A 16,175-nucleotide genomic window follows, 5' to 3' on the forward strand; every position below is an offset into this window, starting at 1 on the left:
TGAATCTACGGACCGTCTTTCTATGGTCTGTAACTTCCTAAGTGTTGCCCTCATTGCTACCACTCCTATACATACCCACAGTCCCATTGCTACCAAGAAACCAGTCTTATCTTTTTACAGTGTAAATCAAATCATGCCACTTCCAGCCTACAATAATCCAATGGCTTCCCATTGTATATAGAATAAAACTCCAGAAGTTTGCATAGGATTAGTAAGGTTCTACATGACCTAGCCTTGGATCTGATCTCATACCGTGTTGCTCCTCTTTCACTATGTGCAATGGTATCTGGAATTTTTTCAGTTCCTGAAATGAACCAAATGCTTTCTCATTTCAGGAAGTTGCACTTTGAGGTCTTTCTTCTAGGGAATCTCTTTGCCCAGATCTTCCCAAGTGACCCCTCATTATTCAGGTTTACATTTAAATGTCATCTCCTGAGAGGGCCTTCCTGGTCATCCAATCAATCACCTTGTCTAGCCATTTTCCTCTCTCACTGGACTCTTGTGTTTGCTCAATGTCCATATGACTGTGTACTTACTTGTGGTTATATTTTCCTCACTAATTTGATGAGAGTTGGAGACCCTGAGAGTCTTGTTAACTGATGTATTTCTAATCCTAAAAATGCTGTATCCAAATTGTGGACATCTTACATATAATTGTAAAATGAGCGATGCCTGAATGATTATTAATCTCCCTCTCAGTTCCACTTTCAGTACTATATGCTTTACATGTGTGACTTTTGGATTCAATATTCTTTCTCTTAAGATCGAAGATGTGCCGTGGGTTTCCAGCATCCCTTCTCTTCTCCCAATGCCAATAACAGGACTCTACAATCCAAGTGTTCCTAGTTTATGCTGATCTTAGTTTATTCTGATTTACCACTTTGCGTTATTTAAGAAGTTAGTAAACCATCTAAAACACACACACACACGCGCGCACACACACACACACACACACAATCAAATAAAACACCAAAAAACGTATCCAAGCAGATGTTACATATGTACATCGCTTCTCATCCCAGCTTAATTCTACATTATATTTGTCAATTGTTTATTCCCATTTCTAAGCTGCTGGGGTGCCAAGATAAGATAAATTTAGTTCTTTCTTTTAAGGAATTGCCATTCTTGTTTTAAATGTAGTAGACTGTATTTATCAGTGTATATTTTCCCCTTCAATGGATATTATTGACTTGAAATTGTTCCAAATTCACTTAACTATAGTAAGTAGAAATGTGACAGCCCAGGCCTATCGGTGTTCACTGAGTCAGGTCCCATCTAGAATGCATGACAGTTTGTTTTCAGCTTCAGCAATGGATGAGCCAAAAAGATATAAATGCAGTTTTGTGAACCTCATTAAGTATATTTACCAGTAATGATGACTTGTTAGACTGTTGCAGGAGATATATACCTTTTAGATTTATTCAGACAAGTAGTACAAAATTCCCAAACCTATAGAAAATTCTGTTGTAATAGTGCCTAAAGATGAAACATGTTGAGAATAAGAATTCAGAGATTATCTCCAGTGATTTCATGACTGGACTCTTTGCTGGGATGCATATTAAATAGATAGTTAACACATATACACACTGAACAGCTTTCTCTGATTCTTTTTATTTTTTTCAGTCTTTGTTTTTCTAATCAAAAGGTGTAAACTATCTGATCTAGATGTTTATTCCTTAAGAGAAATGCCTTGATATCAAAACATTTTGTCTTTTTTACTTAACTCAGATGTCACACACACACACACACACACACACACACACACACCCCTTATGATTCTTAGGAGATACTCCAAATCTCAGCATCTAGAATCTGATTGAACAATAGGACTCCTACAGTTTAATGTGCACTGGAATCACCTGGGGGATCTCATTAAAATACAGATTCTGCACCAGTAGGTTGGGGAGGGATTCTGAGATGAACATTTCTCACAAGCTCCAAGCAATGCCTGGGATGCTGTTCCCCAGAGCACACTTTGGGTTCCATGTTTTAAAGGATAATATTTTTTTAAGCAATTCCACTTTAACCAACACTTCGCTCTTTCCTAGGAAGTTCTCCTCCACTGTGCTTTTGTCTTCCAGTATGCCACAATATGTATCTGTAAAAAAAAATGTATATTCTATAATGTGGAACAACTTACCATGTGGCCAAAATATTTGATTAGCTCAAATACAGAATTTTAGAGGCAGCTCCACTCTGATTCTACAGAGAAAGCAGAAATGGTATAAATGAGCCACTCTTTGGAGCCTGCTTATGCAGACAAATTGTTTGATATATATTTTCCTGACCAAATTGATAATAAGGTGTTTTCATACCTGAAACTATTTATTCTCTATCTGTTGTATAAATGGGCATTTTCTATAAATATAGAATATCTGTATATCTGTTATAAATATAATTATATATCCCTATAATTATGTGTATATACATATATGTTATGTAATTTACTTCTTTATTAGAGTAATTATTAAATTGGCACTCAAAGAAATCATAAGTTCATTAGAGTTTCTTTGTAAAGAGTCTGTATTCACAAAGCTATGCTTTCATTTTGATTGTATCACTGGTTTCTTCCAGGTTAAAAGATTCTAGAGTCTAGTAATCATAAATTCAGTTGTTGGGAGTTGAACTTTAGCAGGCCTCATGCAAAACTGCAATATTGCACACCTGGTGAATGCCTGAATATATTTGTTTATTACTTTTCCTGTGAGTCATGTGATTTGTGCAGAATTAACTGGTCATCAGCCCTGATGGGCATAGAGTGGGCTGTTCAGTTCTCAGCACCTGCAGTTGTTTAAACAAATGCAAATCGGTTGCACAATACGATTGGAAAATTGTTGTACTAGAATTTTGGATTGTGTCCTATTTTCTTTTGAGAAAATATGTTCAAGTTTAAGCTGCATTTAGTTTTCAGTCATGAAATTAGAGGTTCATTGCATGGTAATATCTGAGCAATAAGAGAAAGCATGAGATTAGAATAAAAAAGGTAAGGGTTATATTTTGATTCTACTCCAGTTATGTGACAATAATTTTATCTGTTTGCCCCTCATTCTCTTCATCTATTAAATGAAGGCATTGTGCTAATAACATCTAAGTCTTCTTTAGCTTTCTTATTTAATGACCTCAGGTATATCATCATTAAGAATACACCTAATTTTTCAGGTTATCTAATGGATGCTTGACAACCTACTTCTAGATTGTCTGCCTTGAGGTATACCTACAGTGAAACAAAACACTGAATAATGAATATTTTATAAAGCTGCATTTCTTGCTACAAACAATGGATTTTAGCCTCTGAATTTACATAAGTTGAATCATGTTTGGGAATTTTGAAATGATTTATAACATTGCATCTGGTAGAAAATCTAAGGAAATGTGAGCTATTCTTATTTTTCCTTATAATGATAAAACACTTATTTTAATTTCTAAATTAAGTTGTGGCAAATAAAGTGATGCTGTTTTCTGTTACATTTCTTAAGGACTGAGGATTTAACTTGATGTGATTTTCAACAGGCAGACTTGCCAGTTTTTCTAAACTTGTTTTATCTTTATACTTTGACAGCCAGGCTTATTTAATTTAATAATATAAACTTCTAGTGTTTAGTCAAGGATGTTTTGGCACAATATTCTTGTATATTTGACTTCTAAAATAGTAAAGCAAATGAAGCAAACCTCTCATTCAAATGTCTATTTTTGTTCATTTGTTTTTTTCACATATTGATTTTAGTTTGGGTTGAATACAATCTTAGAATCATAGGAATATAGTAAAACCTTAAAAACCTGTGTGATTTGGATTGTGTATATGCAAAGCAAGATACTCAATAACAATAAGGTAAGCTAGGTTCTTGGCATAGGAAAACATGTAGGAATACTGGGACTTCTCTGTCCATAAGAATCTTTGTCCTTAGGAGATAGGGTCATTCCTTTGCAGATCATTCAGTTAGTACAGAAGTTCAATGAACTTTAAAGTTGAGAATCCATTTCACTGTGAACTTACCAAGCTATTTAACCTCTCTTTGACATCCCTCTCCATAAAGTGAAAATCAGTAATTACTGTTACTGAAAAAGATACATTTGTACAATCTACCATCCAATGATTGAGTACCTTCTATCATATGAAATTAAGTGGTACAGTTATGTTTAAATACTTTCTGTGATGATTAATTTGTTTTCTATCATTTAGAATGGCTCACCAATGGATAACTCTTTTAGAAAGTCTTCATTATATTGAGATATTTATTTCCCATAGCTTTTGTGTTTTGATTCTATTTATACTCCTGATTCCATACAAAATGTAGTTTTTCTTTTAGGGGATATCCTCCCTGATATTTGAAAATGCTGTCATTTATCCCCTAATTCTTTCCTTTAGAGAGTTTTTTAATATTACCTTATGTAATCTGGAAGTCTTTTATCATTTTAGCATATATCCAAACACATTCCAGCTTATCTAAATTAGAGTATGATAGCAGGTGTGTGTTGACGAGCAATGAAACACAAGACCATCCCGTCTCTGTCCTAAGTACTTTCATGAATGTAATCCATGCTTTGATGGACTTTTTTTAGTGTGTCCATCACACTGTTAATTCACGGCCTAAATCCTCAAAAAAAAAAAGATTTTGCTTTATTTATTTAATCTGTTGTGTCTGGGGAATCATTTTTCCTATATACTATTTCTTGAGGTGGTTTGGGACCTGAGAATGGGACTCAGTTTTATTCTTACCAAATTTAACTTTATCAAAGTCAGCAAATCCAATCAGCATAACAATAATTTATAGAATTCCAATTTTTCCATTGAACTGTCTGTTGGAAAATTGATGAGCGAGAACTGTGTATTTCCATCTAAGTTACTGAAGGGTTGAAAAAAATATAGGACCCAAATCAAATGATCAAATGAAACTATATTAGATCTCTTCTTCCAATTGCACAGCAACATTAAAGAAACTTAATATAGAATATTAGAAAAATGCTTCAATTTTTTAATTCTTTATTTTTTAATTGTTTCTGTAATTATATCACAATATTTCTATGTTTAGTAATAGAGACCCGATTCATCTTGACATTGATCCATTATTCAGCATACTTAGTGTATGGTCGGTCCCTCAAACAGTTATAAATATATCCATGAAGCATATACTTATATCATATACATATGTGTGTATACACACACACATATATATATGTATCTATGTATATATTTTTTTCTAAACCTTAGAAGTTGCTCTGAAAAGCAAATGGTGTTAAGGGATATTAATATGCATTGAAAAGTTTTAAATGTTACGTAATATATGTTATTACTATTGCCATTATTTTAGTTTTTACTAGCAAAAGTAGTATTGATACGAGTAGGGTCTTGCTCATATGACCCTGTTAATCAGGAAGAAAATACTTTATCAGATGAATTTGTTTTCTTTACAATCATCCAAATTAAACTGGATTATTTAACTTGTTTTATTGAAATAAAGTTTGAGTACTAGGAATTGCACAAACACATATAATTCCCCCTTCATCTCTACCAAGAATAACCATTATTTTGACTTACAACAGTAGAGATTAGTTTTGCCTGTTTTAAAACATTTTATGTAAATGGAATCATATGTTCTCCTTTGTGTCTGGATTTCTATTCTCAGTGTTATTATTGTGGGATTTATCTATATTTTTTGTGCATAGTTGTGGGTAATATATTCTCATTGATGTTTAATATTCCATTGTGTAACTATGACCCAATTTATTGTCCATTTTACTATTGATTGGCATTTCAGTAAGGTTCAGTTTGAGATTATTATGCAGAGTGCTATTGTAAATATTCCAGTGTTATTCTGATGATCTTTGTGTGCATTTTGTTGGTTGTATATTTACAAGTTGAATTACTTGGTTATAGGGTAGGTAGATATTCAGCTTTAAAAGATATTGTCAAGCAATATAAAAAAAGTAGTCCCAAACAGTAGAGTATAAAAGTTCCAGTTGCTCTACATCCTTACATACACTTGGCATTTTTTGTCTTTCTCATTTTTATTTTATTCATTGTAGTCTAATGTACTGATATTTCATTGTGGGTTAGATTGAGTTTCTCTGAAGACTAAGTTGGACATGTTTTCATATGGCTATCCTTTTATCATACAGTATCTGTTCAAATGTTTTCTCTAGTTTTTTTATCTTATTGATTTGTATATCCTGGATACAAATATTTCTTGAAATGCATATTACTGTATATCTAATTTCTTTTTGATACTCATTGTTTTAGCATATATTAGAAGTGCACAAGATACTCGGGACTTATATTTTCAAATGGGCATCAGTCCATTCTTTAAATTTTCAGCCTGGAAGCACAAATAACTTTTCTCTGTGCTGCTTGGTATTTGCATTAGACATAGCACACAACTTAATGTCAAAGGTTATACCATAGAAGACAAAGAATTGGAGAAAGTATAGTCCTCTCATAGTGTAGAAAATAGACTAATTAATATATTTTCTTATAGTATAAATATTCTTTCATGAACAAGAACATAGCAAAAATATTTTGTATGCTTAAATTCATGTCACATTTATGGAATTTTTACATAAAGATATTTTCTACAGAGTGAATTTTCCAAAATATTAATGCAAATTGGAATTACCTATATTTGAAATTAAATAATATAAAAGGAGTGATATATTTTCATTTTTAAATAATAGCAATATCATGGTGTATGTCATCAAAACTCATAACTTCAAAGCTTGTCATCTAACAAATCTCAAACTCTGTTTTCAATTTTTTCCTTTGACTGCCACATTATCTGGCAAACAAATTTTGTATTATGCAAACTTGGAATGATATGAGGTCACTTGGATAAAATGCTATAGCCTTTTAACTACACCAAATTGCTTCAAGCCCTGAAACTTTCTTATTTTATTATTTAAGGGTAGTCAGAAGCTAAATTCTAGTCCTGCTTCTGTTAACTCACACATTCTGAATTTGATAGTAATTTAAATTCCATGTAGCCTACTTTCTGAATAATGCAAATTAAAGGGTTGGGCCAGAGGAGGGTCTCTAAAACTCCTTGTCTTTCAGAGACCTATTCTGAATATTCAGTAGGGATGAAAATTTGCAAATATGATCTTCACATCAGTGGGTCTCTCTTTATATGATGCATGTGTATGTATATGACCTAGAATAATTCATTTGACTTCTTATAATCAAATGTTTGGAAAAACGATCAGAGAGAAATGAATGGAAAAGAATTGAGGAATGTTATTTTTATCAATTATGGTAACCATTTTTTAAGTACTAAGACCTTTATAATATGGGACATTTCCACAGGATTGCATATTGCCAAACAGGGCTTATATGGCAGTTTGTCAATTTCCATCTCATCACCACTGTCATCAGCAATAGATAAGAATTACTGTTTACCCATGCTTTTCTAAAATCTGGAATTTTTCTCTTCATTTTTTCGTCAAGTCTATGGCTTCACTGAAATGGTATCTGAAAATAATCTGACTGTTTTGCCTTTCTCTGAAGACTCATAGGATTGAACATCTTTTCATTTACTCATAGGGCAAATGTATATCTATTTTTCTATGAAATCACTGTACCTTTCTTTTGCTCATTCTCCAGTTGTTTACCTTTATTTTTTAATACTGATTAATCAGAGTACTTTGTATTATAGTACTTTGCAGATTAAAATTGCATGAAGATATTTTCTCTTAAATTTTTTATTTAGATTCTTGCTATTTCTTGTGACATTATTGATGAATAGGTATTCTTAATTTTAATGTGGTTGAATTTATCAATATTTTATTAGTGCTTTTTATGCCTATTTAACAAATCCTTTATACATCATTATCTTGTCTTACATTACATAATTTCTTGTCTTACAAAATAGTTACAGATTTGGTTCACTAATTTATATCCTTAGTCCATGGTGAATTGATTTGTATAAACAAAATAATTTAAGGTTCAAGTTCACTTAATTCAAATAGATAACCAGTTGTCCCAGAACCATTACTTGATCTATTTATACTTTCTTCACTTATCTGCAGTGCCTGAGTTGATATAAATCATTTTCAGATATGCTTAAGATTATTTTTAGTTTTATTACCTTTTAAAATTATTAATTTTTTATTGGAATAAAGTTACTATATTGGAATAATATTGGTTTCAGATGTAAAACATATTGACTCAGTAATTATATATATTACTAGATGCTTGCCAGGGTAATTGTAGTTCCCCTTGTTATCACATCAAGATATTATAATATTTTTGGTTATATTCTATATCTTGTACTTCCATTTCTATGACTAATTTATTTTAGAGTTTGCAATTTATACCTCTTTATCCCCTCCACCTATCTCACCCATCTCCCAGCCCCCTCTCCATGGTAACCAGTAGTCTGTTTTCCATATTTATGTGTCTATTTTTTTGTTGTTGTTCTTTTTGTGTCTTTAGATTCTACATAGAAGTGAAATCATACTGTATTTGTCTTTCTCTGCCTGACTTATTTCACTTAGCATAATACTTTCTAGGTCCTTTTATATATCTTTGCTATGGTGTATTATGCTGCAGTGAACATATATGTGTGCATATCTTTTCAAATTAGTGATTTTGTCTTCTTTGGGTAAATTTCCACAAGTGGAATTGCTGGGTCATATGGTATTTCCATTTCTAGTTTTTTGAGGAACCGCTATATTGTTTTCCATGTGGCTGGACCAATTTACAGTCCCACCAACAGTGCAGGAGTGTTCCCTTTTCTCCACATCCTTGTCAACACTTACTATTTCTTGTCTTTTGGATAGCATCCGTTCTGACTGGTGTGAGGTGGTAAATCATTATAGTTTTGATTTGCATTTCCCTGATGATTAGTGATGTGGAGCATCTTTTCATCTTTCTGTTAGCCATCTGTATGTCTTATTCAGAAAAATGTCTATTCAGGTTCTCTGCCCGTTTTTTATTTAGATTACTTTTATTTTTAGTGCTGAGTTGTATGAGTTCTTCATATATTTTGGATATTAGCTCATTATCAGGAATGTAATTTGCAAATACATTCTCTCATATGGTAGGTTGCCTTTTTGTGCAGAACATTTTAGTTTGGTATAATCCTACATGTTTGTTTTTGCTTTTGTTTCCCTTGCCCATGGACTCATATCCAGGAAGAAGTTTCTCATGTAGATGTTCATGAGCTTCTTGCCTATGTTTTCTTCTAAGAGTTTTATGGTTTCATGTCTTACATTTAAGCCTTTAATCCATATAGAGTTTATTTTTGTGTATGATGTAAGATAGTGGCCTAGTTTCATTCTCTCACATGTAGCTCTCCAGTTTTCTCAACTATTTATTGAAGAGACTGTCTTTTCCTCATAGTTTATTCATGGCTCCTTTGTCATAGATTGGCCATGTATATACAGGCTTATCCGTGGGCTATTTTGTCGATTTGATCTATGGGTCTGTTCTTATGACAGTACTATACTGTTTTAATCACTGTAGCTTTGTAGTGGAGATTGAAATCTTGGACCATGTTACCTCTAGCTTTGTTTTTCTTTCTCAAGATTGTTTTGGTTATTCAGGATCTTTTGTGGTTCCATATATGTTTTACAATAACATTTTCTAGTTCTGTAAAAATGTGCCATTGGTATTTTGATAAAGATTTCATTGAATCTGTAAACTGCTTTGGGCAGGATGGCCATTTCGACAATGTTAATTCTTCCTATCCATCAGTATAGGATAGGTTTCCTTTTTCTTGTATATTCTTCAGTTTCTTTCATCAGTGTCTTATAGTTTTCAGAGTAAAAGTCTTTAATCTCCTTGGTTATATTTATTCCTAGATGATATTTTATTATTTTTGATGCAATTATAAATAGAATTGTTTTCTTGATTTTCTTTCTGCTAGTTTGTTATTAGTATAAAGGAATGCAACACATTTCTGTATATTGATTTTGTATCCTGTAACTTTGCTGAATTCATTTATTAGTTCTAACAGTCTTTTGGTGGAGTCTTTAGGATTTTCTATATATAGTATCATATCATTTGCAAATAGTGACAGTTTAACTTCTTCCTTACCAATTTGGATGCCTTTTATCTCTATATCTTATCTGATTGCCATGGCTAGGATCTCCAGTACTATGTTGAATAAAAGTGGTGAGAGTGGGCATCCTTGTCTTATTCTGATCTTAGAGGAAAAGTTTTCAGGTTTTTGCCATTGAGTATAATGTTGGCTGTTGGTTTGTCATATAGGCCTTTATTATGTAGAGGTATGTCCCTCCTCTACACAATTTGTTAGGTTTTTATTATGAATGGCTGTTGAATTTTGTCAAATGCTTTTTCAGCATCCATTGAGACAATCGTATAGTTTTTATTTTTCGTTTTGTTAATGTGGTTATCACATTGCATTGATTGACTTGTGGATATTGTACTGGCCTTGCATCCCTGAAAGAAATCCCACTTGGTTGTGATGAATGACCCTCTTGATATATTTTAAAATTTGGTTTGCTGATATTTTGTTGAAAGTTTTTTTGTCTATATTCATCAGATATATTGTTCTGTAGTTTTCTTTTTTGTAGTGTTTTCAGTTTCAGTGTTAGAGTAATACTGGACTCATAAATGAGTTTGGAAGTATTCCCTCCTCTTCTATTAGTATGATTATCTTTATTATCCCCCTTTTGTCTATTCTAATGCATTATCTTTATTAACATAATTTTCTAACAAATGTCCATGTTTACATGGGAAAGTTCCTTCACCATCTTTCTCTGTCATATTATGGCTTTTTTGGGCTGTTTTTCCCACAAAAATTAGAGAATCAGCTTTTCAAATTTATTTTTTAAAAATCATTGGAATTTTTATTGAATTTCATTGAATCTATAGACTAGCTTATGTATGTTTAAAATATTGATTGTCCCCAGTACCTGGAACCCTGAAATCTGAAATATCTTATTAAACATGGTATTTTTTTAAGGTTATTTTAGTCTTTCAATGTATGGAATAATATTTGCTCATATGATATTATTTTCACTTAAAATCTTCACAATGCTCCTATATTTGTATTGTCTTCCTTCATTAGCTAGGACTTCAAGTACAGCATGTTAATAATGTCTGTTTCTGATCTTAAAGAGAATATTCTAGATTTCATAGTAAAATATGACATATGCTATTTGTTTTAGATTATTTATCACATTTATTAATTAGGCAGGCAGACAGGAAAACATTTACTATTTCTAGTGCCTACCAACTTTGTCAGATGCTTATACAGACATTATCTCATTTTATCCTGAATGATTGATATCACTAACCACTTTCAGAAACTGAGATTTTAAGAGGTGCATAATTGCCCCTAATGCAGTTAGCAATTAGCCAAGCTAGGTCTAAATTCATATTTTGGCTTACTTTTGTTTTTCCTGAGTATATCAAAAATGTTTAATTGTGCTGGCTCCCAATGTCAAGTCAGTTGTCATACTGAAGTGACCAGGAAAGCAGGCACCTGAACTGCAAACTTTCAGGAACATGAATTAGATCAGCCTTATTCATTCCATTACCCATAAAGACTAGCACTGGGCTTAACACTTAGGAGGTGCTCAACCAATGTTTTAAGTGTATGAATGGGAACAACCCCTACAGTCTGGATTGGGTTACCCTTGCTATAACTGTGCCTCAGAATGTGGTGGGTTTGACCTGACACTAGTCTTCATCAACAGTTGACTAGTAGGCAATGATTATTCCTCAAGGGTTCACTCTCTTGGAAAGTCCCTAGGTTCTCACTGTCTTATTCAGTGCCCTGCCTTGTAGCCTCTTATGGTACTTTTTGCATCCAGGGAGTAAGGTCATTGGGCATTGGTGCACTGATACCTTAATTTGAACTTTGATGCAAAGATGTGAGTTATTTGACTATCAAATGAAAAGAGCCCTGAGGTAAAAACCTATTGCCAAGGTAAGAGTGAGATCTCTTTTGGTATATGATCTTTAAGATTCCCCAGTGCCACTTACAATTCTATGTTGATAGTTTATCAGAAGGTGACTGAAGGTCAGATATTCTCATTTTTCTTGGCACAATACCATCACAACTTAAGAACTTGAGGGAGGTTTTGGCTTATATTCTTCCTTTGGTCAAACTCAGTTATTGGGAGAAGAATGCTCTTTCCAAACAGCCACATTTCTGTTTGATCTGTCTAACATCTTGTGTCATCCACATTGTTGCTACTAAATATGGAAAAATTGAAATGTATAGAAAATGTTGCGACTTCATTTATATGCTATTGCCATGATGATGAGCTAGAATTCTTACCAGTTTAGTATAAGCCAGCCCTACCCTTCTGCTTGGTAAAATCAGGCAATGAATCAACAATCCAGCTGACTCCATTAAGCTTTCTATCATGCGCTCACCATCTAGAAGAAAAAAAATGTATATGCTTTATAGGAGATCTATTTAATTCCAAACCAATTCTTTTTTTCCTCTTTGCTTTCCCCTCACCAAGTAATTTGTTATGGTTTCTCAGTGATGAAAATATTTGGCTCTTCACTGAGAAGATCTTTGAATATAAATGTCTCACTGAAAATTGAAATGATGCCTCAGTTGGTTGGAGAGAATGTTGCAAACACGTTGGAACCCATTGTTGCCAGTAAAGTAGAACCATCCAATATGTGTTTATGGTACATGATTTGTGCCCCGGAGATTCACAGAACCACTTTCTCTGATCAGAATTCTTGCAGTGATACTTAAAAATTAATTGAATTTTAAAGAATGTCAGCTTTAGCTATTTATTGCATTTGATGGCCCTATAGCTAAGGTTTATTAAAACTATACTGCCATCTACAGTACCATCTGACTGTCTTTGACAGGGCTTTTGTCAAGAATGTTAATTAGACAAAGACTTCATTTGGGGACTGATAATTGTTTTTGTTAAGATCTACTTATTTACATAGTATATTTCTTTACTTATGCACGCATGTATCTGTTTTCCTCTAGGAAAAGAAGAATATATTGCCACTTTCAAGGGATCTGAATACTTCTGCTACGACTTGTCTCAAAACCCCATTCAAAGCAGCAGTGATGAAATAACTCTGTCCTTTAAAACCCTTCAGAGGAATGGACTGATGCTTCACACCGGGAAATCAGCTGATTATGTCAATCTTGCCCTGAAAAATGGAGCTGTCTCTCTGGTCATTAATTTGGGATCAGGGGCCTTTGAAGCACTAGTGGAGCCCGTGAATGGGAAGTTTAATGATAATGCCTGGCATGATGTGAAAGTCACCAGGAATCTGCGTCAGGTAACAGCGCAGTGGATAAGAGAGTAACTGGCTTTGTTTCTCGCTATAGCTGTATGTGTGGTACTTGACAACCCTAACAACATGATATAGGGCTCCTCAGAGTCACTTAAAATTAGCTTTATCTTCTTCTGAGATGAATCTTCCTGCCATACTTGAGCAGGGGCACATCTAGAAAGTTCTTGGGGCCCAAAGGCTATTTTGATACAGCGACATATTACAATTTCCCAGAGGGCTGCAAGGATATCCCTGCGACCTGCCCTTCCTGTGATGTGTGTGATTTTGTTGTGTTTTGATTTTTTTGTTTGTTTGATTTTAAATTATAGTTTTCATGGTGATCATTTGGAAGCATGCACATTGGGGTCATTAAATCACAGTTCCTTTTTTGTAGTCAAAAAGAAACCAAAAAAACAAACAACAACAAAAAAGTGTGTTTGTGATTTGGGATTGTATCAATTCCTACTGCCTCCTCCACCTCTGACATGGGGACAAGTCCCTGAAAAGTGACTTTGGGGGTTTACAAATTTTGAGTCTGTTTATGAAGGTATATTTATTTTTAGCACACTTTAATTTGAACCCCAATGACTCTGGAGAAGCCAGTTTATCTAGGTGCCCATTTTTATTTGATTGTGTTTTTTAAAAAAAAAACTTGCAAGAGTCTATACATTAAGAAAGTATCAATTCTTTAGTAAATTTATGGGTCCACATATACTGTATGTTTCTAGTTGAGACATACTATTGCAGAATTTATTTATATAGAGATAAAAGTAAGTAGATTGTCCTTATATATTGAACATTTTAAGTTTTGGTTATTTGGAATTTTATGATATTATATTGTATCATTTTATTAAGTGTTGACAGTGACTAACTTCTCTGCAGTACATGCTGATCTCAAACTAATATCCTTAACATATTTGTTGTTTCTCTGAACAGTTGCAGAATGACTGGATTGTCTCTGGTTTTCCTCTTACTTAAACAGCCCTTCTTTCTGAGCTGTTAACAGTCTAACCTTTTCTTTCCTGCTTCTGAGAGGCTTAAACTATCTGAAGTAGAGAAGCAAAAAGGAATTTTGGGAGTGTAGATTTAACCTAGCTCAGACAGACAAGTAGAACTGAGGGATTCCGGAGACCCTCAAAGACCTTTAAGAGGCCTTATTGGCATGGGAGGGGCCCTGCATGCTTCATACCTGCCTTGGGAGATAGTTGCCCACCATCAGTATAGCTTTAGACCACAGATTTCCTGTAAGTCTGTCTCTTTGGTTTTCCTTTTTTATTTTTTCTCTCAGATTCTCGCCAAGAGACCGGAGGCTCATTTGAGAGAAGTGCAGAAGGAAGGGTGGGGCTTGAGGAGCCCACTTTCTAGATTTGCCTTTGCTCAGGTTACAAACCATACTACAAATTGGTAGCACAGAGGAAACCGTGGTTATACAGCCGGGGTGCATGTGTGGCAGGACAGATCAAAAACAAATCCATTCTACTCATTCTGTGTGTCAGGATCTTTGCTTTGTTTCATTGCAGTAAACTGTGACCCTAAAGTCCATCAATATGACCGAAGGAAGTTTTGGAGTTGAGGAGGAGTCCTTGTATGCTGTAAAATTGAGTAGTAGGGCAATGCCAACTGATTCCTATGAATTTTCTGGGGTTGGGGTGGGCCAGGGTGGGGGAGGGAATCACTTATGGTCATAGGCGGCAGTGGTCAGCTGATGAGCTTTAGGCCTTTGAATCCCTTCTAGACTTTTTAAATGTCTGTCAGATATACTCAGGGAGGCAAAGGGAACGTTGCCATATGTCTGTTTCTACCTAGTAGCAAGTTATGAACAATACTGGCAGGAAAAATATTACTTCTGTGGGAGGCCTATTTGTTAGTCTGCTTTTTTCTTGTAAAATTTTTTTGCCCTTTTTCTATGTTACTAACATGCTTAATAACTAACATGTCATTCATGGAATGTTTCATTCTACTAACCGTTACCTGAATCAAAAAATGTACTAACATGGTAGAGACCATCATATTTTTTAAGTAACGATCGTTATTCTGTTCACAGTTTTTAATTTCCTTTCTCCCCCCTTCTCCACAAAGCACTCAGGCATTGGACACGCTATGGTAAACAAACTACATTGTTCGGTAGATATCATTCTAATTGTTTCTTATTTTGGGTTTGCCGTGTGTTTTCTTTCTTTCTTTTAACTGTAGACATCATTAACAAAAGAGGAACTGCGGTTGGTACTCTTCTGCTTACTTTGACCTCCTTCTTTTCATCTGTTGTTGACCTTCTTATTTTTTACCTGTTCCTGTCAACTTCTGTTTTCCAACTCACCTGTAGGGGCATCGTTAACGTTTCGAACGTTTTGCATCCAGCTGTGGTTAACACGGGATAAGACAAAATGGTGGCTGGCCCGAGTGACCGCAAGCTCAGCCAGTCTCTAACCATTCATGATGCATGGCATGCACACTTGATTTGGGAATGTTGGAGATGCCACACCCTCTCATCTTTATGTCATCACAAAGCAGTTGTGTTTTCCTTTGGTTCTCCCCTGTTTCTCTCCTTTCCTTTCTGAACTGTACTGGCCCCACTGCATGTGCACATCGGCGCGTGCTGCTTCCACTGTTGTTTTGCCCTTCCTCCCCTGGCATGGATTTAGGCACTTGCATGCTGAACAACTGCTGCTCAATAGTGCAAATAGTGGCGTTGCTGGAAATAGCTTGCGCCTTTTCTGTTAACCAGGTGCACGTTGTGATTAGCTGATAACAGACGACTAAACTTTACTAATGTGTACAACAGCAAAACTAACCTAGGAAGCATTTTACTAACACCATTTTTGTGTCTGCTAAGTAACTTTTGAGTTGCAGTAGGGATGATGCTGACACTAGTTCAATAATCAGCTAACTCTCTAACTAGTTTAGTCTCTTAGGGCTAGTTGAATAGAATCCAAGAATAAACCTCAAACAGACATGA

General features: G+C 34.3%; 1 protein-coding gene across 22 annotated transcripts in view; it reads left to right on the forward strand.

Moving 5' to 3' along the window:
* NRXN1 (neurexin 1) overlaps positions 1–16,175 on the forward strand; it is a 1,068,016-nt gene that overhangs the window by 383,246 nt on the left and 668,595 nt on the right. For 10 of the 22 annotated variants that reach the window (XM_057497228.1, XM_057497214.1, XM_057497215.1 and 7 more), the window contains 2 exons: positions 12,924–13,225; positions 15,299–15,343. In XM_057497228.1, the coding sequence (XP_057353211.1) occupies positions 12,924–13,225; positions 15,299–15,343 (347 nt within the window). The remainder of the gene's footprint in view (positions 1–12,923; positions 13,226–15,298; positions 15,344–16,175) is intronic. The other 12 variants (XM_036925904.2, XM_057497220.1, XM_036925909.2 and 9 more) reach the window with 2 other exon arrangements.

This window comes from Manis pentadactyla, chromosome 2, assembly GCF_030020395.1.
Source record: "Manis pentadactyla isolate mManPen7 chromosome 2, mManPen7.hap1, whole genome shotgun sequence".
NCBI lineage: Eukaryota > Metazoa > Chordata > Mammalia > Pholidota > Manidae > Manis > Manis pentadactyla.